General features: G+C 45.9%; 1 protein-coding gene across 8 annotated transcripts in view; it reads left to right on the top strand.

Annotated features, from left to right (window-relative positions):
- GOLGB1 (golgin B1) overlaps positions 1-27,831 on the top strand; it is a 164,583-nt gene that overhangs the window by 34,330 nt on the left and 102,422 nt on the right. For 4 of the 8 annotated variants that reach the window (XM_074976926.1, XM_074976898.1, XM_074976907.1 and 1 more), the window contains 6 exons: positions 3,082-3,165; positions 4,503-4,616; positions 15,558-15,969; positions 18,807-18,922; positions 19,191-19,305; positions 26,091-26,164. In XM_074976926.1, the coding sequence (XP_074833027.1) occupies positions 3,082-3,165; positions 4,503-4,616; positions 15,558-15,969; positions 18,807-18,922; positions 19,191-19,305; positions 26,091-26,164 (915 nt within the window). The remainder of the gene's footprint in view (positions 1-3,081; positions 3,166-4,502; positions 4,617-15,557; positions 15,970-18,806; positions 18,923-19,190; positions 19,306-26,090; positions 26,165-27,831) is intronic. The other 4 variants (XM_074976917.1, XM_074976933.1, XM_074976942.1 and 1 more) reach the window with 4 other exon arrangements.

Here is a 27,831-nt window from a genome sequence, read left to right as displayed (position 1 = left end):
CTGTTCTTCACCACCATGACCCTTCACCTTATTGATGACAAGCTTCCAGGTGGTGTGAAGGTAGAAGAGCTTCCCATTCATTCTATAGGCAGTCTCAGGAGGCTCAGAGCTCCAGTACCTGGATGACAATACGGTTACTGGTCTTTCTCTCACAGCCCGTCAGACCATCTTAAATGCCTTCACTGAAGCACGAGAATTTTGGCCTCACACTGAACATCAAAAAGGCCATGGTGCTCCACCAATCTCCTCTGATGGGACAATCTCTTGCACTTTCTATTGAAGTCAGTGGAGAACTGCTGGAAAGCGTGAAGCATTTCCCATACCTTGGAAGTCATGTTTCTGCTAAAGTTGACATTGATGCAGAAATCCAGCATCGTGTGAGCTGTGCAAGCTCTGCTTTCGCCCACCTGAGACAAAATGTCTTTAAAAAGAGGAACATCTATCCCAAGACAAAGCTCCTTGTGTACCATGCAGTGGTTGTTCCAACGCTATTGCGTGCATGTGAAACCTGGACAACATGCAAGCGTTATTTGAATGCACTTAACAGTACCATCAGCACTGCCTCAGGAGAATCCTAAATATCTCTTCAGTGGATAGACGCACGAATACTAGCATCTTGGAAGGTCTAATATGACCAATATTGTGAAGCCATTATCATTCATCAACAAACTTGTTGGACTAGTCACATGGTTTGGATGTCTGATCAGCGTCTCCCAAAACAGTCTCTCTTTTCCAAACTGGGAGAAGGACATAGGAGCGTTGGGGGCCAGAAGAAGCGATATAAGGGCATACTGAAGATACACATGAAAAGATGCAGCATTGGCATCAACACTTGGGAGAACCTTGCCCAAGACCATCCCTAGTGGAGAATGGTAATCTGTGAGGGAGTGGGGCAATTTGAGAGGTTCCACCGCAGTGCAGCCGAGGAGAGACAGAGAAGAAGAAAAGAGTGTCAAAAACTGCCCCACTCTCCTCCCAACAGCTGCCAACCCCTACCCTTTCTGTGATAAGATCTGCAGTTCTGGAATTGGGCTGATCAGCCATCAACAGACTCACAAATAGGAGGGTGACATGAGGATGCACTATTGTTTATCAAGTGACCACCAAGAAAAACAGCACTGGCTGGGGCATATTGTGATGTGAAGCTCCACAGTTCTGCTGTTGAAGTTGTTCATTTTGGATAAATAGACAATGGATTGAAAAGAGTGACTTATTAGCCCAGTGGTTAGGGCATGCACAGAGATGGGAAACCCAGTATATCCCTGCTCCAGTGACAATTTAAATACTGTTACAATTGAAACTACTTTAGCAGCAGTGAGAGAGGGAGCCCTACATCAGAATCTCCCACAGCTAAGCAGGACTAATGACTTTGCCAAGCCCTGTGGGGAGCCAGCTCTGGGCCCCCTAGAAGAGGTAGGGCCTCAGGTGGAGAGGTCCCAAATGACACAATTTGCTGGACCGGAAGAGGTTCAGGGCTTCTACCCTCGGCATCTCCTGTCTCTCACTCCTGTGGGACTCCAGGCTCCAGAGTTGCCATGGGGCTCCAGCACGGTGCTCCTGAGGATGCCCCAAGGCTCTGGTGAGCAGGGATTCCAGCCCCAGCCCCTTGCTGCAGCAGGTGCTCTCATAGGGACTGTGGATGACCCTAGCTCTGTGCTGCAGTGTAGACTCTGGTGGGGGCACCAGCCCTGTGCTGTGGCAGAGGCTTGGGTGTGGCCCCAGCCCTGCACTGCGGTGGGGGCTCTGGTGGGGCTTCTGGTCCTAGACCCTCGCTGTGGCAGAGTGTCTGGTTGGAGGCTGTGGCCTTGTTCAGTGGAGGGACCATGTGGTAGGGCCTTCATCCCCAGCGCTGTGCTTTGGCGGGGGCTCCATGGCAGGGCTCCTCCCAGCCTCAGGCTGTTTGCGTGGGCGAGGATGAGTAGGGCTGAGCTCCCACCTTGTGTGCCAAGGCTTGCTTGCTGGGGGTTGTGGACCCTGGCCTATCAGATGTGGATTGGCATGCATTATGGTCCTTTGTCAGTCAGGTACTGATTCCCAAAAACAAACAAAACAAAACAAAACAGGCAGTCTCGTAGCACTTTAAAGACAAACAGTTTATTAGGTAATGAGCTTTTGTGGGTAAGACTGACTTCATCAGATTCTGGATAGAATGAACATAATCTGCTTATGTGGGTCTTACCCATGAAGGCTCTTTACCTAATACATAAATTATTAGTCTTTAAAGTGCTACAGGGCTGCTTGTTGTTTTTGTGACTGTACAGACTAACATACCCTTAAGTACCATACAGACTAATGTACCCCTTAAGTACTGATTCAGTTGACTAGTAACCCTTTTCACAGTAGTTTCAGAGGGGTACCCAGGTTATTCTGTAGCTTCACAAAAAACAAACAGTAGCACCTTACTGAAATGGGTCTTACCCAGCGAAGCTCCTTACCTAATAAATAAAATTGTTAGTCTTTAAGGTGCTGCAGGACTGCTATTCCTTTCACAATAAGTTGCCAAGCCTTCTGTTGAGGTCTCACAGAAGCAAACATTTGAAATATAGGTACATAGTCAATATTTTTAACTTCAGATACAAAAAAGATACATGCACATGAGCAGTATAAACAGAATCAGCAAATCATAAGCTTTCAACAGACACCTCACTTGGCTCACTTCACAAGATTTGGTGCAAACCTATCACAGTGGTGGCAACATTTTGCGTGTCCATCTCAAAATTCAATGATGTCATCGATGGAAACTGTAGCCTTTCAGACAAAGGGAATACATAAAATTCACTTTTTGCATTTTCAGTGTCTGAAATGCTATCAGATATATAGCTGTACGTGAAATAAATCGTCTCTTAAGTTGTTGTCATGCCTGTTACAGAAGCTTGCAGTACTAAGGCCGTTTTGGCTTCTGGTTCGTATCTAGTCTTACACATAATGTGCTCCTCAGAAAGTAGAATGAAAAACACTTGATGGTCCGTGTGCCTGATATCCCCAGAATGGGTCTTAGTCAATTGCATTCTCCTTGGAATTTCTGTCTTAATTCTCAGCATGAGAAATGTCACTTGGTTAATTGTGTACTATGACTTACAGCAGAGTTCCCTGGAGGAGGTGATTCGTGAGAAGGATGCTCTCCTAGAAGAGCAGGTTCACCAGCATCAAGCTGAATTACAACAGGTAGTGGTCCAATCTGATCTGGAAACTGATCCACAACAGGAACATTTGATGGGTTTGTTAGTCTCCTGCTTCTGACAAGTATCAGTATTTTCGAGCATAAGCTTTCATGAGCAAAGACCCACTTCATCAGATGCATGGGGGGGTGGGGTTTTCCGGGGGGGTATTTAAAGAGTGGGGTCCCATGAAAGGGAGGGCCAGAGCTGACAAGGACTATTCAGCAAGGTGGAAGTGGCCCATTATCAGTAGTATGTATCAAAAGAGGAAAAAACCTGTCAGGTCAGACAGGGGGATATAACCCATTGTCAGAGATATTAACACTCAGGGCAGAGAAGCTGCTTTTGTAAGGGGCCAGCCACTCTCAGTCTCTGTTTAATCCTTGGTTGATGGAGACTAATTTGCAAATAAATTGCAGCTCAGCGATTTTTCTCTCCATTTGATTTTTGAAATTTCTTTGTTTTAGGACTGCCACTTTTAAATCTATTACTGAGTGTCCAGGGAGATTGAAGTGCTCCCCCACAGGTTTCTGTACATGACCGTTCCTGATGTCTGATTTGTGTCCATTTATTCTTTTACGTAGAGATTGGTCAAACTGGACAATGTAAATTGTAGTGGGCCATTGCTGACACAGGATGGCATATATTGTATTAGTATATATGCAGGTAAAGGAGCCCCTGATGGTATGGTTGATGTTAGGTCCTGTGATGATATCACTGGTGTAGACATGTGAGCAGAGTTGGCAGAGGGGTTTGTTGCAGGGATTGGTTCCAGGTTTAAAGTTACTGTGTTGTGATCTATAGTTGCTGGTGAGAATTTGTTTAAGGTTGGCAGGCTGTCTGTAGGTGAGGACAGGCCTGCCTCCCAAGGTCTGTGAGTCTCCTTTTCACAGAAGATCAGAAGGGAAAACTGCATGAGTTCAGTGGGAGTTGGCACCCAGGAATACATGTAGTCAAACAGAGGAACTTGGTGCGAGTTAATAGGAAGGATGGTTTGGTGATCAGGATACTATCCTGAAAGTTGGGAAACATGGGTTCAGGGCCCTGCTCTGCCATTGACTTTGTGTGACTATGCTATAAATCACTAGTGTCTCTGTGCTTCTGTTCTGGGTCTCTAGAAATGGGAAGAATATATTTCCCTGCCTTGTGGTGGTGTTGGCAAGAGAAATACACTGCAAAGATGAGTTTTCAGATACTAAAGTAATGGGAGTCAGATAATATACATAGATTTTGGGGATGGATGGGATGGGACTAGTCGTAACTAGTCCTCCTGTACTTTGGGTTGCTACTGTCTTCTCAGCTTCTGATGTAGATGATGTAAAACTCTTATTTTGTGTCATGTAGAACCTTAGGACACTGCAGAGAAAGTTGGAGGAACAGGAAGTGGCTCTGTCAGGACGAGCTCAGATGGTGGAACTACTGCAGCAAGAGTTACAGGGTGCAGAAGAACAGAACAAGGTATCTCTTCATGCTCTCAACATACTGCAGCCATGCTCTATTCTCTTATGTTCCATTACTGTTAATATGTGCAATTGTCTCAACAACAGCCTAGCAGCTAGACTACAGAGACCAAGTGCCTGGCGTGAAAGAAGCTGAGAATTCCTTGAGCTCAGACATTCAAAGAGGCAGCTCCCAGAGAAAGTGATTTTTGGTTTTTGCACTGCATTGGGGGTGTGGTTATCCTTAGTGCCTTTGTGAGCAGTCATTTCTAATCAGAATTGGTGGTGCAGCTCTGTACTTGAGTTATTGAGCTGTTATCTCAGGTGTGGCTGACTCATTTTTTATGTTTTGTTGAAACCTCAAAAGTGCCTTGTTCTGGGCAAAAGTATCCTTATCTCAAACGTTGTCTCCTACATAGTGAGTAGTAATAGAGAGGTAGCCGTGCTAATCTATATACTCTCAAAACAAAAAAGCAGTCCAGTAGCACTTTCAAGACTAACAAAATAATTCATTAGGTGATGAGTTTCGTGGGACCAGACCCACTTCTTCACATCATAGCCATACCAGAGTATACTCAATATTTAAGGCACAGAGAACCAAAAATAATAATAATCAAGGTTGACAAATCAGAAAAATATTAACAATTTGCATAATATTTGCATAAAATTCAGCCTCTGAATTTGAGCGTGGAGGCCTGTGGCTTCTTGAAAAGGCTCATGAACACCCTATTGAGAACAGCAGGTTCAGGAGACAAAATTTAAAATAACCCAAAAAGAAAAGCTTGGTTATGCTGCTCTGTTAAAGGGGTCTTAAAGAATTATTTTTGCATAGTCTTTAAATTAGAAATTAATTTTTACTTTCCCATTTTTTTCCTGAAGCCCTGGTAGGATAATCATATTTCAGGCAAGGGAAACCTCACAGAGAAAGTGATTTGTTTGCTTCCATCAGTTCAGTCCCCTCCCTCTTATTCACTGAAGTCACTGATCGGAATAAGGCAATTTCAAAAGGACCCCCATGTAGCTGCGGCGAGCTCCACTGGTCATTGACACCTTGCACCTATGTAATGTCTACATCTCACTCCAAAGGAACTAGCATTTACAACACAAATGTAATCTCAATCCTAGTCATGTTAATCTTGTGCTTGGAAGCTGAGGCAAGCAAGAATCACTCCTGCTTCCACAAATGCTTTAGGACTTTGATTTTTGAGGCATTTCTACCTGGCTTTTTGCTGGAGCTGAGAATTAGTTGCACTTATTCAGAGAATAACAGTTGTTAGCAAATGTAAGAACAGCTATACTGGGTTAGACCAAAGGTCCATCTAGCTCAGTACCCTCTCATCTGACAGAGGCCAAAGCCAGATGTCCCACAGGGAATGAACAGAACAGGTAATTATCGAGTGACCCCTCCCTTGTCACCCATTTCCAACTTCTAACTAACAGGCTGGGGACACCATTCCTACCCATCCTGGCTAATAGCCATTGATGCACCTATTCTCCATGAATTTATCTAGTTCTCCTCTGAACGCTTTTAAAGTCCTGATCTTCACAACATTCTCTGGTAAGGAGTTCCACAGGTTGACTGTATATTATGTGAAGAAATTCTTCCTTTTGTTTTGTTTTCAGCCTGCTACCTATTAATTTCATTTGGTGAACCCCTAGTTCTTGTATTATGGGAACAAATAAATTACTTGTCCTTATTCACTTTCTCCACACCAATCACTGTTTTATAGACCTCTGTCATATTCCCCCCATCTCCTCTTAATTTCACTTTTTCTAAGATTAGAAGTCCCAGTTTTATAACCTCTCCCCATATGGCAGTCATTCCAAACCACTAAACTTATTTTTCCCCGTCTGAATTTTTTCCAGCAACAAGGTATCTTTTTTTGGAATGAAGTGGCGGCACCTGTATGCAGTGTTCATGGTGTGGGCATACTACAGATTTATATAGAGACAAAAAGATATTCTCAGCTTTATTTTATATCCCAGTGGTTCCCAATATGGGGTCCACGAGGGTATTGCAGGGGGTTTGTGCAAAAAATGAAAGGTAAATAAAATGATCATAGAAAATAAGTTTTTTAAATAAATTGCAATCAATTATTATTTTAAAATTAAATATTTTCCAATAATGTTGTTAATTGCTGTCCAAAAACCTATGTTGTGGTCTCCTTTTTCATTGAATTAAGTGTACATAGAGGCTAGAATTGGCTTTGATGGGCATCCAGAAATGGTTTTGGGTGGGTGATTGGGGGTCCATGAACAATTTGGGGGCGGTAATTGAGGGTCCGTACGAGTGAAAAGTTTGGGAACCACTGCTCTATCCCTTTTTAAATGATTCCTAATATTCTATTTGCTTTTGTGACTGCTGCTGCACATTGAGTCGATGTTGTCAGAGAACTATCCACAAGGACTCCAGGGTCTCTCTTCTGAGTGGTAATAACTAATTTAGTCCCCGACATTCTGTATTTGAGATTTGTTTTCCAATAGGCATTACTTTGCATTTATCAACCTCAGAATTCATCTTCCATTTTCTTGCCCAGTCATCTAGTTTTGTGAGATCTTTTTGAAGCTCTTCATAGTCTGCTTTGGAATTAACTACCTTGAGCAGTTTACTATGATCTGCAAATTTTGCCAACTCTCTCTTTACTCTGTTCTCCCCATTTATGAATATGTTGAATAGGATTGGTCTCTGAACAGTCCGTTGCGGAATACCACTAGTTACCCCTCTCCATTCTGAAAACTGACCATTGATTCCTCTGTGAGAGGACTGTCCCTCTTATACTATGACAGCTTATTTTACATAAGAGCCTTTGGTGAGAACCTTGTCAAAGGTTTTCTGGAAATCCAAATATACTATATTCTTTGGATCCCTCTTATCCACGTGCTTGTTGACGGCCTCAAAGAACTCTAGTAAATTGGTGAGGCATTATTTTCCTTTACAAAACCCATGCTGACTCTTCCCCATCAAATTATGTTTATCTGGGTGTCTGACTATTCTTTTCTTTACTGGAGAAGGTGAACAAGGAAAAATTATTCACTTGTTCCCATAATATCAGAACTAGAGGACACCAAATGAAATTAATGGGCTGCAGCTTTAAAACAAATAAAAGGAAGTTCTTCGAACAACACACAGTCAACCTGTGGAAATCCTTGCCAGAGGCAGCTGTGAAGGCTAGGGCTATAACAGGTTTAAAAAAGAGCTAGATAGATTCCTGGAGGTTAGGTCCATTAATAGCTATTAACCAGGATGGGTAAAGAATGGTGTCCCTGCCCTCTGTCTGTCAGAAGCTGGAGATGGATGGCAGGAGAGAGATTGCTTGATCGTTTCCTGTTCAGTCCACTCCCTCTGGGGCACCTGATATTGGCCAAAGTCAACAGAGAGGATACTGGGCTGGATAAATCTTTGGTCTGACCCAGTATGGCCATTCTTATGTTCTTATAGTCATTTGGTACAGAAGCTTATTTGAAGAACAGATTACAAATCACAGTTAGTAGTCCTGTCATGCAGGACTCTTTTCAGAACTCTTGGGTGAATGCCACTTGGTCCTGGTGACCGGTTTAGTTTATCTGTTCCAAAACTAGCTCTCATGACACCTTAGTCTGGGGCAATTCCTCAGATTTGTTGCCTAAAAAGAATGGCTCAGGTTTGGGAATCTCCTTAACATACTCAGCCATGGAGACGAATGCAAAGAATTCATTTAGTTTCTCTGCAATGAAGTTATCATCCCTGAGTGCTCCTTTAGAATCTCAGTCATCCAGTGGCCCCAATGATTGTTTAGCAGGCTACCTGCTTCTGAGGTATTTTTAAAAAAACATTTTTTTTTTTTTTTGCTGTTACTCTTTGAATTTTTGGCTACTTTTCAGATTCCTTTTTGGCCCTCCTAATTATATTTTTACACTTCATTTGCAAGAATTTATGATCCTTTCTATTGTCTGCATTAGGATTTAACTTGCACTTTTTAAGCAATGCCTTTTCATCTCTCACTGCTTCTTTTACTTGTCTGTGAAGCCGTAGTGGCACTTTTTTGGTTCTTTTAATGTATTTTTCAATTTGGGGTATATTTACGGACAGCCTCTAGTATGGTGTCTTTGAAAAGTTTCCATGCAGCTTGCGAGGATATTACTTTTGGCACTGTGCTTTTTAATTTCTGTTTAACTAGTCTCATTTTTTTTTTGCGTAGTTCCCCTTCCTGAAATTAAATGCCACAGTACTGGGCTGCTGTGGTGTTTTTTCCCACCACATGGATGTTTAAATTTAATTATATTATGGTCACTTATTTCCAAGCAGACCAGTAATAGTCACCTTCTAGACCAGATCCTGTGCTCCACTTAGGACCAAATCAAGAATTGCCTCTTACCTAGTGGGTTCCAGCACTTGCTGCTCCAGGAAGCAGTCCTTTAAGGTATAAATAAACTTTATCTCTTCATCCCATCCTTATGAGATGTGTACTCAGTCAGCATGAGAATAGCTGAAATACTTCATTATTATTGAGCTTTTATTTTTATAGCCTCCCTTGTCACCCTTAGCACTTCACAATCACTATCCTGGTCATGTCGTCAGATATCACTGCTGCTATTTTTATTAGAGTATGACCTTAATATCCGTAGAGATTCCGTGGTACCATTTGGTTCATCTACTATTTTTAATTGATTTCTTTCACATATAGTGCCACTCCTCCACCAGCACAATCTGTTCTCTCCTTCTGATATGTTTTGTACCCTGGTATGACTGTTTTCCATTCATTATTCTCATTCCACCAAGTTTCTGTGATGCCTGTTATATCAATATCCTCATTTAGTACAAGGTACTCTATTTCAGCCATTTTATTATTTAGACTTCTAGCATTTATATATAACAACTATAAACACTTGTCACTATTTAGCTGTGTGCCATTTCCAGATGTGATTGAATGGCAATTATCATAAGCAATTATCTAACCTTTCTTTTTAAGCAGAGGTTATATGTTCTTTATGCTGGAGTGTCCTGGAAGGAGAATGTGTTGGATATTAATTCCAGCGTACAGTTTCTTTTTTTCTTCAGTTTAGGGTTCTGATGTCTCTCAGCAGAGTATTGATGATCCCTTAGGAGTCACAAGACAATATTTCTTCCTGCAGAGGTTTAGAATTCCCCATCATGTGTTGTTTCTTTCGTCTTGCTTCTTGTAAGCTAGTTGAAATTACCCCTTATTTTATTTGTGTACTTACTATGGTCCACTTTTTTGCCCAGCGCCTTAAGCTCTGTCTACACGTGCAAAAAAACTTCAAAATAAATGGCCCTTTTTCGAAAGAGCAGGAGGAGCATCCACACGTATAAACCCGTCTTTCAAAAGAAAAATCGAAAGAACGGGGAGCAGGCTTCGAAATCCGAACCCCGATCCCGTATCAGGAAGATCGCTCCCTTTCAAAATAATAAATCGAAAGAGTATGCTCCACAGTCCACTCTTTCGAAATACAGGTCCACCATGGCGCTGATCAGCTGGAGCGTGGGGCTCTATGGTCCCTGTGTTCGGACTCCTTAAAGCCGCACGCACGCAGGAAACCTGTGGCAGGAAGCTGAGAGCATGCTAGTAGCAGCCTGCACACACACTCGAGCCTGACGCTCCAGCACCCTCATGGCTCGCAGGGGGGCTGGCTACTTGCCCCACTGCCCCCCCTCCGAGCCTCCACAAGGCTCCCGGGGGAGGAAAAAAAAAGGGCCCCCCTTGTGGACAGAGCGGAAGCTGCAGGACCTCCTCGGCCTCTGGCAGGACGAGGAGGTGCTGCGCTGCATGAGCATGAAGTGGCGCAATGCTGCAGCCTTCAACCACCTGGCAATGGGCCTCCACACCAGGGGCCACCTGGCGTGTACCTCAGAGCAGGTACGCTCCAAAGTAAAAGAGCTGCACCAGGGATATGCCCTGACCAGGGACCAGGCTGGATGCTCTGGGGCGGGACCAGCGACATGCCCCTTCTACAGGGAGCTACGGGACATCCTCGGGCCCCAGGGAGTCCACCCCCCATGACTTTCCTGGACATCCCCAGGGAGGAGCTGCAGCCGGAGGAGGAGGAGGAACAGCCCGAATCAGGGCCCCAGGAGGGCGAGGGGACTACAGACTGGTCAAGTGAGGAGGGGGAGCTGACCATAGTGATCCCCTCCCGCTCCTCCATCCAGGCGACCCAGGCCCGGACATCTCTGGATGTTGCCAAGGGACCCTCGGGTACGTCCAGGGAGGGGCACACACCTACTCCACAGGGTGGGGGCGACGCAACAGCTAGGTGCCCACACACAGAACCGGTGGTCCTGGGCCGCACACAGGCCAGCCCCCACATGGGATGTGGCACCCTGCGGTGCCACACCAGCGATGCCCAGCACCCACCCCCAGCGGACAGCGCTGTAAGCCACACAGGGGTGGCGGCTGGTCGGTGCCGGATGGTGCCCAGGTCCCGCGCACTGCAGGCCGGGAAGGGCCACCTGCGGGAGAGACCCCTGGAATCACACCCAGGCTAGGTGGCCCGGTCCCGGGGGGTGGAGGGGGGGCAATCAGTGCTCCCTTTTGAAGGTGGGGGGGCATGGGATGGGCTCAGACGGGTAGGCCACAGCTGGGTCCCCTCTGTCTGGGGCACACTACTGACATGCTGTCCTCTGCTCCACACAGCCACACCATCTGTGGGCCAGGAGAGCCCCGCTCCATCTCTCGTCCCTGAGAGCCCGACTGCAGCTGTCAGAGGTGTCCGGACTCCACCCCAGGCAGCGCGCCATCAGGGCCGTGGCTGAAGGGCCCCCCACTGGGCTGAGGAAGACCCAGCCACCCAGTGTCAGGCCGAGGAGCACCTCCAGCTCGCCTGGGTTGCCATGGAGCGGCGGAGGGCGGCCTGGGATAGACTGCTGGACACCCTTGAAGGCATTGGCCACTCTGTGTGGGAGCACACGGCCACTGTGGCCCGCCTCCTGGCCTGCCCCCGGCATCTCCCCCTGCTGGCCCTGCCCCCTCCGCCCACACCAGGCCCACCCACTGGCAATATTTGCTGGTGCTACTGGCACCCTCCCGCCCTCGCTGGGGACCCCGCACACGGAGGAGAGGGGGGCAGGGGCTCCAGGGGACCCAGGGGATGATGGGGTTCACAGCCCACCACCCCTGTTCTGGAATGAGCGCCCTATCTCCCTCCAAGTTAGATTTTCCCCCTCCAAGTTAGGTTTCCCCTGTACATATTTACAAACACCCAGTTATATAAACGTTTCTTTATTATTCACCACTCTGTGCTGTGCTCCTCGGTGGCTGGTGGGTGGTAGATGTGGGGGTGGGGGTGGGGATGGCAGGGATGGTGGGTGATGGATGTGGTGTGGGATGTGGGCATGCGTGCAGGTCAGAGGTGGCCGTCGGCAAAGGCCTGCCTGAGGGCCTCCCGAATGCAGTGGCCGTCCCGGTGGGCCTGGTGGATGGGGGCGGTACCCGGCTGCTAATAGACAGCGCCAGCTGGAGGGTTCCCCTCAGGGACATAGGCACAGAATCATAGGGCTGGAAGGGACCTCAAGAGGTCATCTAGTCCAGCCCCCTGCTTCGAGCAGGATCAACCCCTACTGAGTCATCCCAGCCAGGACCTTGTCCAGCCAGGACTTAAAAACCTCAAGGGATGGAGAATCCACCACCTCTCTAGGCAACGTATTCCAATGCTTCACCACCCTCCTGGTAAAGAATTTTTTCCTAATATCTCATCCACACCTTTCCTTCTTCAGCTTCTGACCATTACTCCTTGTTCTGCCATCTGACACCACTGAGAACAATTTCTCACCCTCCTCTTTAGAGCTCCCCTTCAGGAAGTTGAAGGCTGCTATAAAATCACCTCTAAGTCTTCTCTTCTGTAAACTGAACAAGCCCAAATCTCTCAGCCTATCTTCATAGGTCTTGTGCTCCAGCCCCTTAATCATTTTTGTTGCCCTTCGCTGAACCTGCTCCAGCAAATCCACATCCTTTTTAAACTGGGGGGCCCAAAACTGGACACAGTATTCCAGATGTGGCCTCCCCAGTGCCGTATAAAGAGGAATAGCTACTTCCCTAGATCTGCTTGAAATGCTCCTCCTGATGCACCCCAGTATGCCATTAGCTTTCTTGGCTACAAGGGCATACTCTTTACTCATAAGCAGCCTTTCATCCACCATAACCCCTAGGTCCCTTTGCATCGTACTGCTGCTGAGCCAGTCGGTCCCCAGCCTGTAACAATGTTTGGGGTTCCTCCACCCTAGGTGCAGGACTCTACACTTCTCCTTATTGAACCACATGAGATTTCTTTTGTCCCAGTCCTCCAATTTATCCAGGTCCTTCTGGATTCTCTCTTTACCCTCCAACATATCTACCTCTCCCCCTAGTTTTGTGTCATCTGCAAACTTGCTGAGGGTGCAACCCAGTCTCTCATCCAGGTCATTAATAAAGATGTTGACTAACACCGGCCCCAGAACCGAGCCTTGCAGCACTCCACTTGAAACTGACCGCCATCCAGATATTGAGCCATTGACCACTACCCGTTGGACCTGACCATCAAGCCAGCTTTCTATCCATCTTATAGTCCAAGGATCCAATCCATATTTCCTTAACTTATGGACAAGAATGTTGTGGGAGACCGTATCAAAAGCCTTTCTGAAGTCAAGGTATATCACATCCACTGACTTCCTCATGTCCACAGAGCTTGTTACGTCGTCATAGAAGCTGATCAGATTGGTGAGGCAAGACTTGCCCCTGGTGAATCCATGTTGGCTACTTTTGATCACTTTCCCCTCTTTCAAGTGCTTCAAAATGGATTCCTTGAGGATTTCCTCCATTATTTTCCCAGGGATTGAGGTAAAGCTTGACAGGTCTATAGTTCCCTGGATTGTCCTTCTTTCCTTTTTTAAAGATGGGCACTACATTTGCCTTTTCCCAGTCATCCGGTATCTCCCCCAATCTCCAAGAGTCTTCATGGATAATGGCCAAAGGTTCAGCAATGACCTCTGCCAATTCCCTCAGTACCCTGGGGTGGATTAAATCCAGACCCATGGACTTGTGCACATCTAGTTTTTCTAGATAGCTCAGAACTTGTTCCTTCCCCACAGATGGCTGCCCTCCACCTTCCCATACTGCATTATCTAGGACCATCATTGGGAAGTTGACTTTGTGATGACTGAGGCAAAAAAAGCATCGAGTACTTCAGCTTTTCCTGCATCATCTGTCACTAGGTTACCTCCCTCATCCAGTAATGGCCCCACACCTTCTCTGATAACCCGTTTATTGTTCACATGCCTGTAGAAACCCTTCTTGTTACTTGAAGAGTAACAACCCCCTTTTTCTCCACAATGTTGTGGAGGATGCAACAGGCGCCCACCACCTGGAGCACGTTGGGGACCCCAACCTCCAGCTGTGTGAGGAGGCACCTCCACCACCCCTTTAGGCGCCCAAAGGCCTGCTCCACCACATTGCGGGGATGGTTGAGGCACTCATTGAATGCCTCCCGGGTGGGGTCAAGGTGTCCCATGTAGGGCCTCGTGAGCCACGGCTGTAGGGGTTATGCCGCATCTGCGACCATGCAGAGCGGCATGGTGACATCCTACGCCATGGGGATTTCCCTCGGGGGGATGAAGCTGCCGCCCCCCATGCGCTGGCAGAGGCCGGAGTTCTGGAAGGACCCGGGCATCGTGGGTGCAGCTGGCCTAGCCCACGTAGAGGTCTGCGAACTGGCCCCTTGCATCCACCAGAGCCTGCAGCACCACCGAATGGTAGCCCTTTCAGTTGATGATGTACTGGCCAGCGCTGTGTGGTGGGGTGCTGATGGGATGTGTGTGCCATCCAAAGCGCCGATGCAGTTCGGGAAGCCCAGGTCCTGGAAGCCAGTGATGGTGTTGTCCACACCCCACAGGCGGACGACCCTATGGAGTAGCATCGCGTTGATGGCCCTGACGATCTGCAGAGGGGGAAGGGGGACATGTTCTAGTGTGGGTGTGGCGGCCATTGCCCTCCGCCTCGGGCCCATTCTGCCCCCCCTCCCGTCTGGCATCTGGCCCGTGCAGCCCCCGCCGCCTCCTGTCCAGCCCCTGCCCCATCTGGCCCCTTTCAGGGGAGGATTCCCCTTGCCCCAGCCCCTCCGCCTACCTGGCCGCACCTTACCTCCATAAGTACAGACCCGATGGTGGCCTTGTCCACCCCGAACTGCTGTCCCACGGAGCGATAGGAGTCCGGGGTGGCCAGCTTCCAGGTGGCAATCGTGACCTGTTTCTCCCGGGTGAAGGCTGGCCACATGCAGGTGTCATAGTGTCAGAGCGTTGGGGTGAGCCAGTGGCAGATCTCGTCAAAGGTCTGCCTCGACATGTGGAAGTTCCACAGCCACCTTTCCTCACCCCACTCCCCTAGCACCACGTGATTCCACTGCTGGCGTGGGTCCAGAGGCGTTGGGGCACCTGGGGGGGAGCCCTGTGGCCCCGGGGGGACCGCACAGCCACCTGATGAGCTCGGGTACAGCTGCGGCAATGGTGCACAGCACTGCCAGCAGGGTGTCCATGATGAGGGCGTCCTCCTGTAGGAGCTGTCACTGGGCCTCCATGGTGGGCACGAGTGGGCTCTGCTGGGCTGGGACAGGCTGGGCAGCACTCTGCTCGTGCAGAGGGGAGGGTGGAGGGAGGGGCCCTTTAAAGGAGAAGGCTGGCTGTGGCCCCGGAAGGGCTCGTCGGCCATGGGACCTTGTCCGCGGTGTTTTCTGCCTCCCTTTTTTCGAAAGAAGGCTTGGAGCTGTGTGGACGCTCTTTCGAAAGACCTCGACGGCACTTCGAAAGAGCAGATTGGAACGCTGATCTTAAAAATGGGGGCAGGTGCTCTCTTTCGATGGCCGCTTTGTCGAAAGTTGAACTTCAATTTTTGCCCTTTCGAAAGGGTGCTTACGTGTAGGCACAGCTTTAGGATCTGACGCAGGAATCAATTTGTTTTCCCTTTTGTGTTGAGTCCCTCCTCACCTCTTCTTCCAGGCTCTCTTGGACCAGTGTCAGAGGATGGAGGCTGACCTGAGCTCCGTAAAGAGAACATTGGATGCAGAGAGACAGGCGTCTCGAAGCCTTGTGGAGAAGATGGAGCTGGAATTGGCTGAGAGGAAGCTGTCCTTTCATCGCTTACAGGAGGAGGTGCAGTGTCTCTCAGAGCAGCTGGAACAGGCAGGAAGAACCCAGGCTGAACTGGAATCTGAGTGTAGAACCCAGGGGCAGAAATATAAGCTGGAGGTAGAAGAACAAAAGCTGCATGTTGCTCACCTCCAGATGGCTGAGCAGGAATTGCGATCTAGCCACGATGCCCTCATAGCTCAAAATGAACAGCTGCTGCGGGATATTGATCGGCTGCTGGTACAGTCTGCTGAAAACTCGGCTACCATACAACACCTGCAAGGTTAGCAAATGTAGCAATTGAGTCTAGTCAGTACCTTGGGACCCTCTCTATGTAGTTCTGATTTGCATCAGTTTTTAATGGCAATTCTATAGCGAAGGGTGGGTAATATCTTACATAACATGAGGAATAAACCTTTTCTAGCTCCCAGATTGGTGGGAATTCTGAGTGTCATTGCAGCCTTCAGAGTTGTAGATATTTTTTCAAACTTTCATGATGTTTGCAAATTCATTTGTTAAAAGTTACTTAAAGGATATCCTGTACTTAATAGTCTCTTCTCTCTGAATGTGTTTAACTGACTACTGTTGAAGCTGACAAGGTGAGTATAAAACAGACCCAAGAAAAAAATCTTTCTCTTTTTTCTCATGTCTTTCTTTTGTGTAGATGGTTTAATTTTTTTCCAAAACTTTTTGAAAATATGGGAAAATTTAATTCCAGAACAACAAAAAATTGACAGTGGGATTGAGGGAGAGAGATAATGTTTGAAAATACTTTTAACACCTTGTTTAAGTTGACTAGATTTCACATGGATGACATTCCAAGAAAAAAAACCTGTTTTACAATAGTAATAGAGAGGTAGCCATGTTAGTCCGTACTCCAACAAAACAAAACTTCAGAAATGTAGCACTTTAAAGACTAACGAAATCATTTATTTGGAGATGAGCTTCGTGGGACAGACATACTTCATCAGATTAATCTCATTTCTGATACAGACTCACATTTATAAGTACGGAGGACAAAAAAAAGTTGCAATAAAAGCTGACAAATGAAATAGGACTGAAGGAGGGGGATGAGGGCAGGGGGGATATTAAGTGTCCTGCCTGAGATAATTATGAGCATCAAAGGAAGGGAAGCAGTCCTTGTAATAGTAACGGAGAGGAAGCCGTGCTAGTCTATACGCTATCAAAACAAAAAGCAGTCAAGTAGCACTTTAAAGACTAGCAAAATAGTTTATTAGGTGAGCTTTCGTGGGACAGACCCACTTCTTCAGACCATAATATGTGAGGTAATTGATGTCTGTTCATACCACGTGTTAATGTGTCAAATTTGAATATGAATTCCAATTCACAAATTTCTCACTAATCTTTTTAAATTCTCTCTTTAAAGTGCTACATTTTTGCTGTCTTTGTTCTGTTTTACAGTAGTCTCATAGGGGTTCAAAACTAATAAAAGAAAATTTTTTCTTCACACAGTGCACAGTCAACCTGTGGAACTCCTTGCCAGAGGAGGCTGTGAAGGCCAGTACTCTAACAGAGTTTAAAATAGAGCTTGATAAATTTTTGGAGGTTAGGTCCATAAATGGCTATTAGCCAAGGGTAAAGTATGGTGCCCCTAGCCTTTAGTCAAAGGCTGGAGACAGATGGCAGGAGACAAATCGCTTGATCATTGTCTTCGGTTCACCTCCTCTGGGGCACCTGGCACTGGCCACTGTCGGCAGACAGGATAGTGGGCTGGATGGACCTTTGGTCTGACCCAGTATGGCCGTTCTTATGTTCTTAGGGGTAGCTGTGTTAGTCTGTAGGTTTACAAATAACAAGCAGTCCTATAGCATCTTAATTTATTAGGTAGTAAGCTTTTGCGGATAAGTGGGTTCTTTACCCATGAAAGCTCATGACCTAATAAATTTGTTATTTTCTAAGGTATACAAGGCTGTTTTACAGTGAGAGACTAGAGAACCTCAGTCTATTTCGTTTATCCAAGAAAAAGTTAAGTGGTGACATGAACCTGTAGGAGAAGATTTCTGCTCATGGAGAGCTTTTTAACTTAATAGATAAGAGCAGAACAAGATTCCATGGCTATAAATTGAAGCTAAACATATTCAGACTAGAAATAAAGTACATATTTTAACTCTAAGGGAACAACTTACATAGGGATGTGCTAGATTCTCAATCACTTGAAATAATTTATAGTCAAGATTAAATATATATTAGAAATGTGTGCTTTAGCACAACTGCCTTTAGGGGATTGATGGAAGAATATGAGTTTGTTATTGAGGAGATCTGACAAGATGATCATAATGGCCCTTTCTGTTCATGGCAGTGAACGAGCCACTCTGAAGTCGTCTTTGACAATATGCATAAATCCTCTGAAGAGGAATGTTCCATCTTCTTGTCTCTTCATTCCTGCACCTCTCTATTGAGATGGCATTCCCTGGTGATTAAAAGTCTAGAAAGTATGATCTGTGAGGGAGGACTGAAAGAATTGGGTTTGTTTAGTTTGGAAAAGACGACTGTGAGAAAGGGACATGATAGCAGTTTTCAAGTACCTAAAAGGACATTATAAGGAAGAGGGAGAAACTCTGCGCTCCTTGACTTCTGGTGACAGGACAAGAAGCAATGGGTTTATATTGTATCAAGAGAAGTTTAGGTTGGACATTAACAACCCTGACCATTAGGAAGTTTTTCCTAAACACTGTAATAAATTGGCTGGGGACATTGTGGAATCTCCATCATTGGAGATTTTAAGAGCAAGTTAAATAAACATCTATCCGGGATGATTTTATGATGCCTGGCCCGGCTGTGAGTGCTGGGGACTGGACTAGATATCCTCTTGAGGTCTCTTTCATTTCTAGTATTCTATGATTCTGTGATCTTTGGTTGATAAACTATTGTGGTATTTTGTCTGATGCGGTCTCATATCAGCTAAGAACTGGAACTAGCTTCATTTATTTCCACATAGAACTGTCAGGTTATTTGGACTTCCTGCAGCTACCATTTGTGACTCGAGTAAAAGCAGTGACTGATAGGTGAAAGGTTCCATATTCCATGGGCATGCATCTAAAGATCTACTCAGACACCCAAGCAGAGACAAGTATACTTATGTTTAACTTTTTCTTTTAGATGGGCTCATACAAAAATCGGAGAAGTTTGTTCATTTCCAGACTGAGCCAAAATTGTTAAAGCCTGAACCAGTGGTGCAGGTGTCTCAATCAGAGGAGCATGAACAGTCTGTAAAGGTAATTGTAATGATAAATTCACCCAAACCCTAAGAATCAAAAAGATATGCAGACTGCAGAAATAGATTCTCTTGAGCAATTGGCTGAGAAGGACCCTTTGCAGTCTGAGTAGACATTTCATGAAAGCCCCTGCAAATGGAGTAAACTAGTATGAGTCCGTCAGGGGAATTTAGAAGTGACTTACAGATTTGTCAAAAGTGCAGATGAAAGAATAAGGGTAATACCTCTGGGCAAATTGTTAGTAACTTCCTGTCATTCTGCTCTCCAGCTGATCTCTGAGCAGGATGAAGTACCTCCCCAGGAGAATGTGGTAGAACAGGAAAGTGAGAAGGGAACCTTACACCTACACATTGCAGCCTTGGAGGAGCTGAAGACTGAAATCGGTATAATTACACTTCTGCATATTTTCAGCTAATCAATTTACTCAAGTTAAATGGATTAATCAGTGTTCCCTCTTGAGGATTTCAGAACTGTTCTCTAATCCTTTTCCAGAAACTAAAATTGAAATTTAATTATGAGGGAGAGAGGAAAAAATTCAATGTCAGCCTGTAAGCAAAGGTCAACGAAGCTGTAATGACTAAAGCAAAGGTTATATCTTTGTGATATTTCCAAGTAGTGAGTAGAGAAGGCTGTTCGTGGGCAAGGAGAGGTTGTTTAAAAGAATTTTCTGTCATCACTCTTTCTGTCATCACTCATGTACATTCATGGGACAGCAGATATAAAGTAGAATCCATACTAAGGAGAATAGTAGTAGGCATCCTTCAGTCTGCATAGACTATGGATCGTGCCCTTTATAGTTTCAATTGAGGACTTCATTTACAGCGTCTACTGTCACTATGAAGACCCACACGAGAGTGACAGTCCTTGCTGCATCTCTTGCAGATGTGGTGGGTGTCTGGCTAGTCCTTAGTGTGCTTTCTGTGCGCTTGCTTCTCCTCTGCTAGCTGTCTGATCCTCATCTCGCCCTTCTGAAGGCCCTTGTGTAACCCCTGCCTCCATCTGCCGCTGTCATCTGCTAGTTCTTCCCAGTTGTCCAGCTCAATGTCTACCTCTCTGAGGTCTCTCTTTGCAGACATCTTTGTAGCACAACTGGGGGCGTCCAGGAGGTCTTTTGCCAGAGGCTAGCTCACCATACAGGATGTCTTTTGGAATCCTTCCATCATTCATCCTGTGGACGTGGCCAAGCCAGCGGAGCCGCCGCTGCCTGAGGAGGGTGTGCATGGTTGGGATTCCAGCTTGCTCGAGGACGGCGGTGTTGGTCACTCTGTCCTTCCATGATATTCCAAGGATGCGCCTGAGGCAGCAGAAGTGGAAGACGTTCAGCCTCTTTTCCTGTCGGGCACACAGGGTCGAAGTCTCGCTGCCATAAAGGAGGGTGCTGAGGATGCAGGCTCTGTAGACTTGCATTTTGGTGTGAGTGTACAGCTTGTTGTTATTCCACACTCTCTTGCTGAGTCTGGACAGAGTTGTGGCTGCTTTTCCAATCGTCCTATTTAGCTCAGTGTCCAACGATAGGGTGTCAGTGATGGTGGACCCGAGGTAAACGAACTCGTGGAAGACCTCTAACGTATAGTTGTCAATGCTGATTGATGGGGCTTCAGCAACATCCTGACTGAGTACGTTTGTCTGCTTTAGGCTGATGGTAAGCCCAAAGTCCTTGCACGCTTTGGAGAACTGATCCAGCAGTTTTTGAAGCTGGTCTTCTGTGTGAGACGCTACAGCAGCATTGTCTACGAACAGCATTTCTCTGTGGAGGACTTCCCGCACCTTAGACTTAGCTTTCAGCCTTGCAAGATTAAACAGTTTCCCATCAGATCTTGTGTGCAAAAAGATGCCCTCTGTTGAAGATCCAAAGACGTGCTTCAGGAGGAGTGCAAAGAAGATCCCGAACAATGTCAGAGCAAGCACGCATCCTTGTTTGACGCCGCTCCTGATGCTGAAAAAATCCTATAATGCGCCGTCATATTGGATGGTTCCTCTCATGTCTTCGTGGAACGACTGGATCATCTTGAGTAACCGTGGTGGACAGCCTATCTTGTGGAGCAGTTTGAACAGACCATCCCTGCTGACCAAGATAAAGGCCTTGGTCAGGTCGATGAAGGCTATGTAGAGTGGCTTCTTCTGCTCCCTGCACTTCTCCTGCAGCTGCCTTAGAGAGAAGACCATGTCAATGGTAGACCTCTCTGCACGGAATCCTCACTGCGATTCGGGGTACACCCTCTCAGCAATCTTCTGGAGTCTGCCAAGGATGACGCAAGCGAACAGTTTACCAGTGATGCTTAGGAGGGAGATTCCACGGTAGTTGTTGCAGTCACTTCTGTCTCCTTTGTTCTTATACAACGTTACAATGTTAGCGTCACGCATATCCTGTGGAACCTCACCCTCTTTCCAGCACAGGCACAGTAGCTCATGTAGGGGTTCCAGGTTTACAATTTTAGGTAGATACCATGGTGGTGGGAGAGGAGATAGAGGCTTGGACAAGGGAAGGACAGGGAGAATGCAAGAATAAGATCACATTTGAGACCAGGATATAAAATTTGACATTTAGCATATATTCTGTTTAGGTTAATGGTTTTGATTTATTAGTTCTGTAATTCTGATGATAGTCATAGTGCCTGTATCCTATAAAATAATGTATGATAATATATTAGAATAAATAGGGTAAATGCTCCCTGGTGGAAAGGAAGCTTTCACAGGTGTCACGGAATACAGTGATTCTTGCTTTAGACTAAGTGAGTATCTGAGAGTTTATACTGCAACAGTAACAATTATGATAGTGTGGTAGCGCAGCTTTGAAGAGGTGGATGGCCCTTCTGTGGGTTGGTTAGAGATGACCCTTGTAATGTAGCAGTATATATTCAGAAGTGATGAGATGAAATATCAGGCTATATGGAAAAGGTTTGTTATATTGTCTTGTGGCAGTTTCCTTCTGCTATTCTTTGCTGTAGAGTTTGTGGGGTCCCTTCTCTTGAGATTCTGCTTTGGAAATAGGAGGAGAAAAAGGGGTGAGGGGTAACTCGGTGGTTTGAGCATTGGCCTGCTAAACCCAGGATTGTGAGCTCAATCCTTGAGGATGCCATTAAGGGGTCTGGGGCAAATAGATTTAAAAAAAAAAAAAAAAAAAAACTGTCGGGATGGTGCTTGGTCCTGCCAAGAGGGCAGGGGACTGGACCCAGTGACCTCCCAAGGTCCCTTCCAGTTCTATGAGATGCATATCTCCATATTATTTGACACTGTTTCTACTCATCTATCCCCTACGGTACCCATGAACACTTACCTCTACCCTTCTCTTTGAGCTCGGATTCTAAGATTCCTGTCAATGGTTTGTTAGGGTATATAAAATTTAACATTTGCAAAACTAATTAAGTTCAATTTTCAGAAGTCACTAATTCTTAGTATGTGCACAATAAGCCTCAAGGGATGTGTGTCCAGGCATATTGAATTAATTTGGTTCAACATTTGAACCCTTAACTTTCCAAGCATGGGACGGGTACTGACTGGGAGTGTAATGTTAATACTAATCCATGCCCCCTGCATCCATACTAAGTTGATTAGGGCTTGTCTTCTACAAAGTGCGTTAGTGTGCATCAACTGGTGTAACCAACCAGGCTTGGGTTCCCCAGAGACGAGGCTGCACCCAGAAGGCGAGTGCTGTATTTGTTTTATTGAAAGCGCGTGACACCTGCGGTGGGAGCCCCGGAGACGCCGCAGTCACCCGTGGGGTAAGACCCGATGCGCCAGAGCTTCGCTCGGGGAGAGGCTCTGTAACAGGCCTCCTAACACTAGCTGATAAAGCTGAGCTCATTAACATAAGATTGCCTATGCATTCCTTATCACTATCTCTAGTGGCCTCCTGCCAGCGTAGCCTTGGAGTCTTGGCACACACACCTTGTTTCGCAGGTGTTGTGGGGCAAGATGAGTTGTTTTTGCAGCTTTCCACCTTGCACAGACCGGTTCTGGTATCTCTTGTTTATTGGGAGTGTGTTTCTGTATAGAATTCCTCTAAGGGTTCACAGAGGGGTCGGACTGCTCTCATGAGACCGTTACAAAGTCTTCTCGTACCCTACAACTGGGGTGTAAATTCTAGTGCTCTCCAGTGTTTTGTGTACTTACTGTCCATTATTTACTCTTTCACCTAATACAAGAACCAGGGTTCACCCAATAAAATTAATACTCAGCAGGTGTAAAATAAACATATGGAAGTACTTTCTCACAATAGACTGTAATCCCTGTGGAATTTGTTCCCATGGGATGCTGTGAAGGTCAAAAGTATGTCTGGATTAAAAAACAAGAAGTCCTGTGGCACCTTAGACTAACATATTTTGGAGCATAAGCTTTCATGGGCAAAGACCTTCTTAGTCAGATGCATGAGTGGGGGCATTTCAGAGGAGGGTTTAAAAAGGAAGTCTCAGTCAAGGGGAGGGCCAGAGTTGACAAGGTCTATTCAGTCATTGAGGATGTGGTCTATTATCAGCAGTTCATGTGGAGCTGTGAACATCAAGAGAGGAGAAATCAAGTCAGTTCCATCAGGGAGGATGTGGCCCATTATCAATAGTTAATGTGGAGATGTGAATGTCAAGAGCAGGGAAACTGCTTTTGTAATGGGCCAACCAGTCTCTATTCAATCCTTGGCTGATGGAGTCAAATTTGCAAATGAATTGCACCTCTGAAGTCTCTCTTTGGAGTTTATTTTTGAAGTTGTTGTTGTTGTTGTTGTTGTAGGACTGCTACTTTTAAATCTGTTACTGAGTGTCCAAGGACGTTGAAGTTTTCTCTTACAGGTTTTTGTATGTTTTTATGTATGTTTTTTATAGGTTTTGTATGTATGGAATAAAAAAGGACTAGATAAATTCTCACAGAACAGATCCATTAGTGGCTGTTAGCCAATATGGTCAGGGATGCAAGGCCATGATTTTGGTATCCCTAAATCTCTTGACTGCCAGAATCTGGGACTGAGTGTCAGGGGAAGAATCACTCAGTAAATTGCCCTGTTCTGTTCATGCCCTCTGAAATAGCTGACATCATTGATTTGAGCCTTATGGCCATTGTGATGTACTTATGACTCTGAGGGCCCACACTAAAGTTTTAGTGCCTGAAAGTTCTTTAGTGCATGTTGCTGTAGTGAGTATTTCCAGGACTACATCAATGCACCTTTAAGTAAGTTTTAGTGTGCACCTTCTGAATGTGGGTTTGGAGCCAGATGGTGGCATAAATTGACCTGAGGATGGGTATGGCCTTTTTCTGCCACTCAGCATCCTGTTGGTTCTGCTGAAGAAACTTGTCTGAGGTTGCCTACAAAAAGGCTTCCACTGTGTGATGGGACTGTGCCGCCCCAAGCACTTAACGGTGACTTTTGAGTCCTTCAGACTAGGTACCCTTATATCTCTCTTTGCAGAGAACAGTCACACTCTCAAATGGGAGGTCCCTAAATGGTCTGCTGGACCTTATATGGGAGATCACAAACCTGTAGCCAGGAGCCGCCTCTTATGGCCACCTTTGTCACCATGACTCTAATGATGGTGTTAGCACCATTCAGTGTAGCCTAGAGGGAAGTTCAAGAGACTAGCCTGCCCTCTTCCTCCAGGGCCAAAATTTCAGTGTGGCAGTGTAGGGAGAGCAGCTCTTCAAATTTAACCATTACTGCACAGGTTTTAGATGAGTACCTGCTGACAGTGACCTGCTGGTTCAAAATGTGGAGCTGCAAACACCCCTAACGAGTAGACCTTTCTCCCAAAAAGGTTGAACCATTTAGCTTCCCTGTTTTGGGAGAAACCCTGCTGGTTGGAAGCCCTCCTGCTCATGCTTGATTAGCAGCATCCCTGAAAAGAAAATCAGGCGGTGGGTGACAATAGAGATGTTTGTATTTGCTAGAGGGGACACAATATTGCCATTTGTTATGTTTAGCAGTAGGTGGCAATGAGCCTGGGCTCGCCACAGGGTCTGTGTGGTGTCTCTGATGATTGTAATGTGCAGCAGGGCAATGCAAGAAGGTTGAGAGGATACAAGGATTTCCACCATGGGATCAGAGTCCTCAGCCACTTCCTCTGCCTTGATGTACATACCCTGAGCCACTCAGCGCAGCAACTGCTGCCACACCCTATTGTCTTCAAGTGCTGGGGCTCTGGTGAGGATGAAGACAAGGCCCCCATAATAAGTGGCTGCTCCCTGCATTCAGTTCCCAAGAGATCACATGACTCCTGAGGAACTTGGAAGATTGCCAAAAAAGATGGTGCCATGCCCCTTGGTGTTGGGGCTGCTAGATCCGAATGCAGTGCCGATATAAATATCGGTGTCACTCCTGCTGTCAAGGTGGTGCATGTGCCCCTGCTGGTGTCATGGCCAAAATCAGTTCTGAAGATGATGTTGCAGCCAATGGAGTCAACATCAGTTGTTAGAGGCTGGTTGTTCAGTAGACGGTGAAATAAAGGTGGCTGAAGCTACATAAGACGTCATGAAGCAGTGCCTCTGGCCTCTTTCCTGCCTCTGGTGGGTGTTTTCAGAGAATACAGAATGGCCTCTGCAACGGAGTCTACCACTGAGGTGGCCACGGTACTGGGAACTTTAATCTATCCCTCATTTTAGAGCTATCTGGACCGCCTGTTCCTAGCTGGCTAGCTAACTAGTTAACTAAAAAAACAAACAAGCAGCCATGTAGCACTTTCAAGACTAACAAAATAATTTATTAGGAGATGAGCTTTTGTGGGGCAGACCCACATCTTCAGAGCTGGAGATAGTGCTGTACTGGAAATGTTGTGCTGAGTTTCAGCAACAACTGCAGGGGAGGGATAGCTCATTGGTTTGAGCGTTGGTCTGCTACACCCAGGGTTGTGAGCTCAGCCCTTGAGGGGGGCCATTTAGGTATCTGGGGCAAATGGATTTAAAAATAAATCTGTCAGGGATGGTGATAGGTCTTGCTGTGAGTTCAGAGGACTGGACTCTGTGATCTCTCAGGGTCCCTTCCAGTTCTGCAAGATCAGTGTATCTCCATGTATGTTCTGTGAAGAGTGCTTGAACTGATGCTCCATCCTGGGATGACTCCATATCTGTTCTCCCATTTGCATGTTGTGAACAGCTCTGGACCCTGGTCTCTGGAGAGTGCAAGAATATTTCCCTTGGGGAGAAGTCTTTTTGCTGAAAGTTAATGGCCATTTGTTTATGAACATTTCAGAGACTCAGTGCTCTCAACATATCCTCCTGGAGGCTCAGCATGAAGATATGGTGGGCACAGAAGATTCAAATCAGGTAATGACCACACAGTCACACTGAATAAAACCTAAAATAGGTTGAGGACATGTCCTTGGACTACTTCCCATAAGCTGTTGAGGCATCTTCTAACAATCCTCTTTGCTAGGTTATTATTAGGTGGATTAATGTAGAAAGATAAAAATGGCCTCTAAATATATCTTGTACTTGGCTGTAAAGCAAGCATCATCCCTGTTTAATAGTCATGTGGGATTTTTGAGACCCCTTTGTCAAGCCTCCCCAGTCCACACAAGTGCTCACTGTTCTCTGTTCCCCACGTGTCCATTCTGCAGTGTCCTTTGTCAAGTTCATCTAGGTCCTAGGGAATATCTCCCTAAAGGTTTAACTTTTTGTTGAGTTGCATTTCAGTCTCAGGCACTCCCATTCCCTTATAAGGGATATTTCATAGAAGGTGGGGACAGTGATCCTCTGTCAAGTAAGAACAGGGGAGTAGTAGAATATTTTTGTCCCTTCTGTTAGAGCAGGGAGATGGAACCTTGTACAATCCATTCAGTGGTGAACAGCTGGTGGTATGATGACCTGAGAATCAACCTGCAGATGAGGGCAAGAGAGTAGCAGTAGACCACCATTTGCCTCATTCCACATAGGATAGACTAGGTGATGGGGTCTCTGCCTTCAGATACCTGAGAACAACACCTGGCCTCTTGCCAAAACACCACTCTTTACTCTTAACCAGTTAGCAGGGGGCTGCAGTGGTGACAATGTAATATCATTCCATAGCCAGCACATCCATCTCCTGTTGGCTTAGAAGAGTGAGTAGCTTGTGGTTTGAAGTTCCCACCCTCTAAGCTAACAGGTTATTCCTCTGGTTGCGTTTGTTTTAGAAGATGATTGTTCATTTTGTCACTGGCTAACCCCTTACTAATCATTGATTTTAAAAGTTAGAGAATGTTTGTCCCATTTACAAATGTACCAAAGCTACTTTATCGGGTTCTTATTCCTACAAACAGTCATCCTGGGCAAAAAGCAACAGATTGAATAGGGCCCAGTGCTGGGAGAATGGAGGGCCATTGCCATTTAAGCCTTTTATCAAACTCTTTATTTTAGCCTGAGGTTTGTGTGAATATGAATCCAGTGCAGGGGCAGGCTGGACTCGTGCAGTTTTAATCTAAATCCTCTCTCAATTTCAAGTCAGACTGAAGGAAAGCTGGGCAGACACCCAGTCCTGGTGGTATATTCTATAATTAGATTTCACTAAGCCAGAAACAGATGTGCACTCCTGAATTACTATATTAATCTTACTGTGGAGCCACAGTCTCCTCTGGTTCTTCTGTCTGTCTTGTCACACAGTCAAACCAAATATCACATCATATTAGGTAGTTCCCAACTCCAAAGAGTCAGTCACCCAAGGTCAATGGGTACACTCAATTTCTCACCAAAAACAATGCTCTAGTAAACTAATTAAAAGTTTTTAGTAGGAAAAAAGTCAGTTATTAAGAAGTTAAAGCAGGTAAAGTCTATTAACTGGTGAGTCAGAGTTTGTAAGTCCAAAGTGATAGCAAAGATGTAATGATGTGCTGGTTTTCCAGAAGTTCCTCAGGGCTGCCCAGAGTTATTCTGGGGTTCTCTACTTGTTTAGTATTCCACCCTGTTAGAATCCAGAACAGTTTGGAGATGTAGGATCAGTACCTGGATTCATTCTTAAA

This window comes from Carettochelys insculpta, chromosome 1, assembly GCF_033958435.1.
Source record: "Carettochelys insculpta isolate YL-2023 chromosome 1, ASM3395843v1, whole genome shotgun sequence".
NCBI classification, from domain to species: domain Eukaryota; kingdom Metazoa; phylum Chordata; order Testudines; family Carettochelyidae; genus Carettochelys; species Carettochelys insculpta.
The sequence above is the reverse complement of the archived record's forward strand: the minus strand, read 5'-3'. Positions and strand labels throughout refer to the sequence as shown.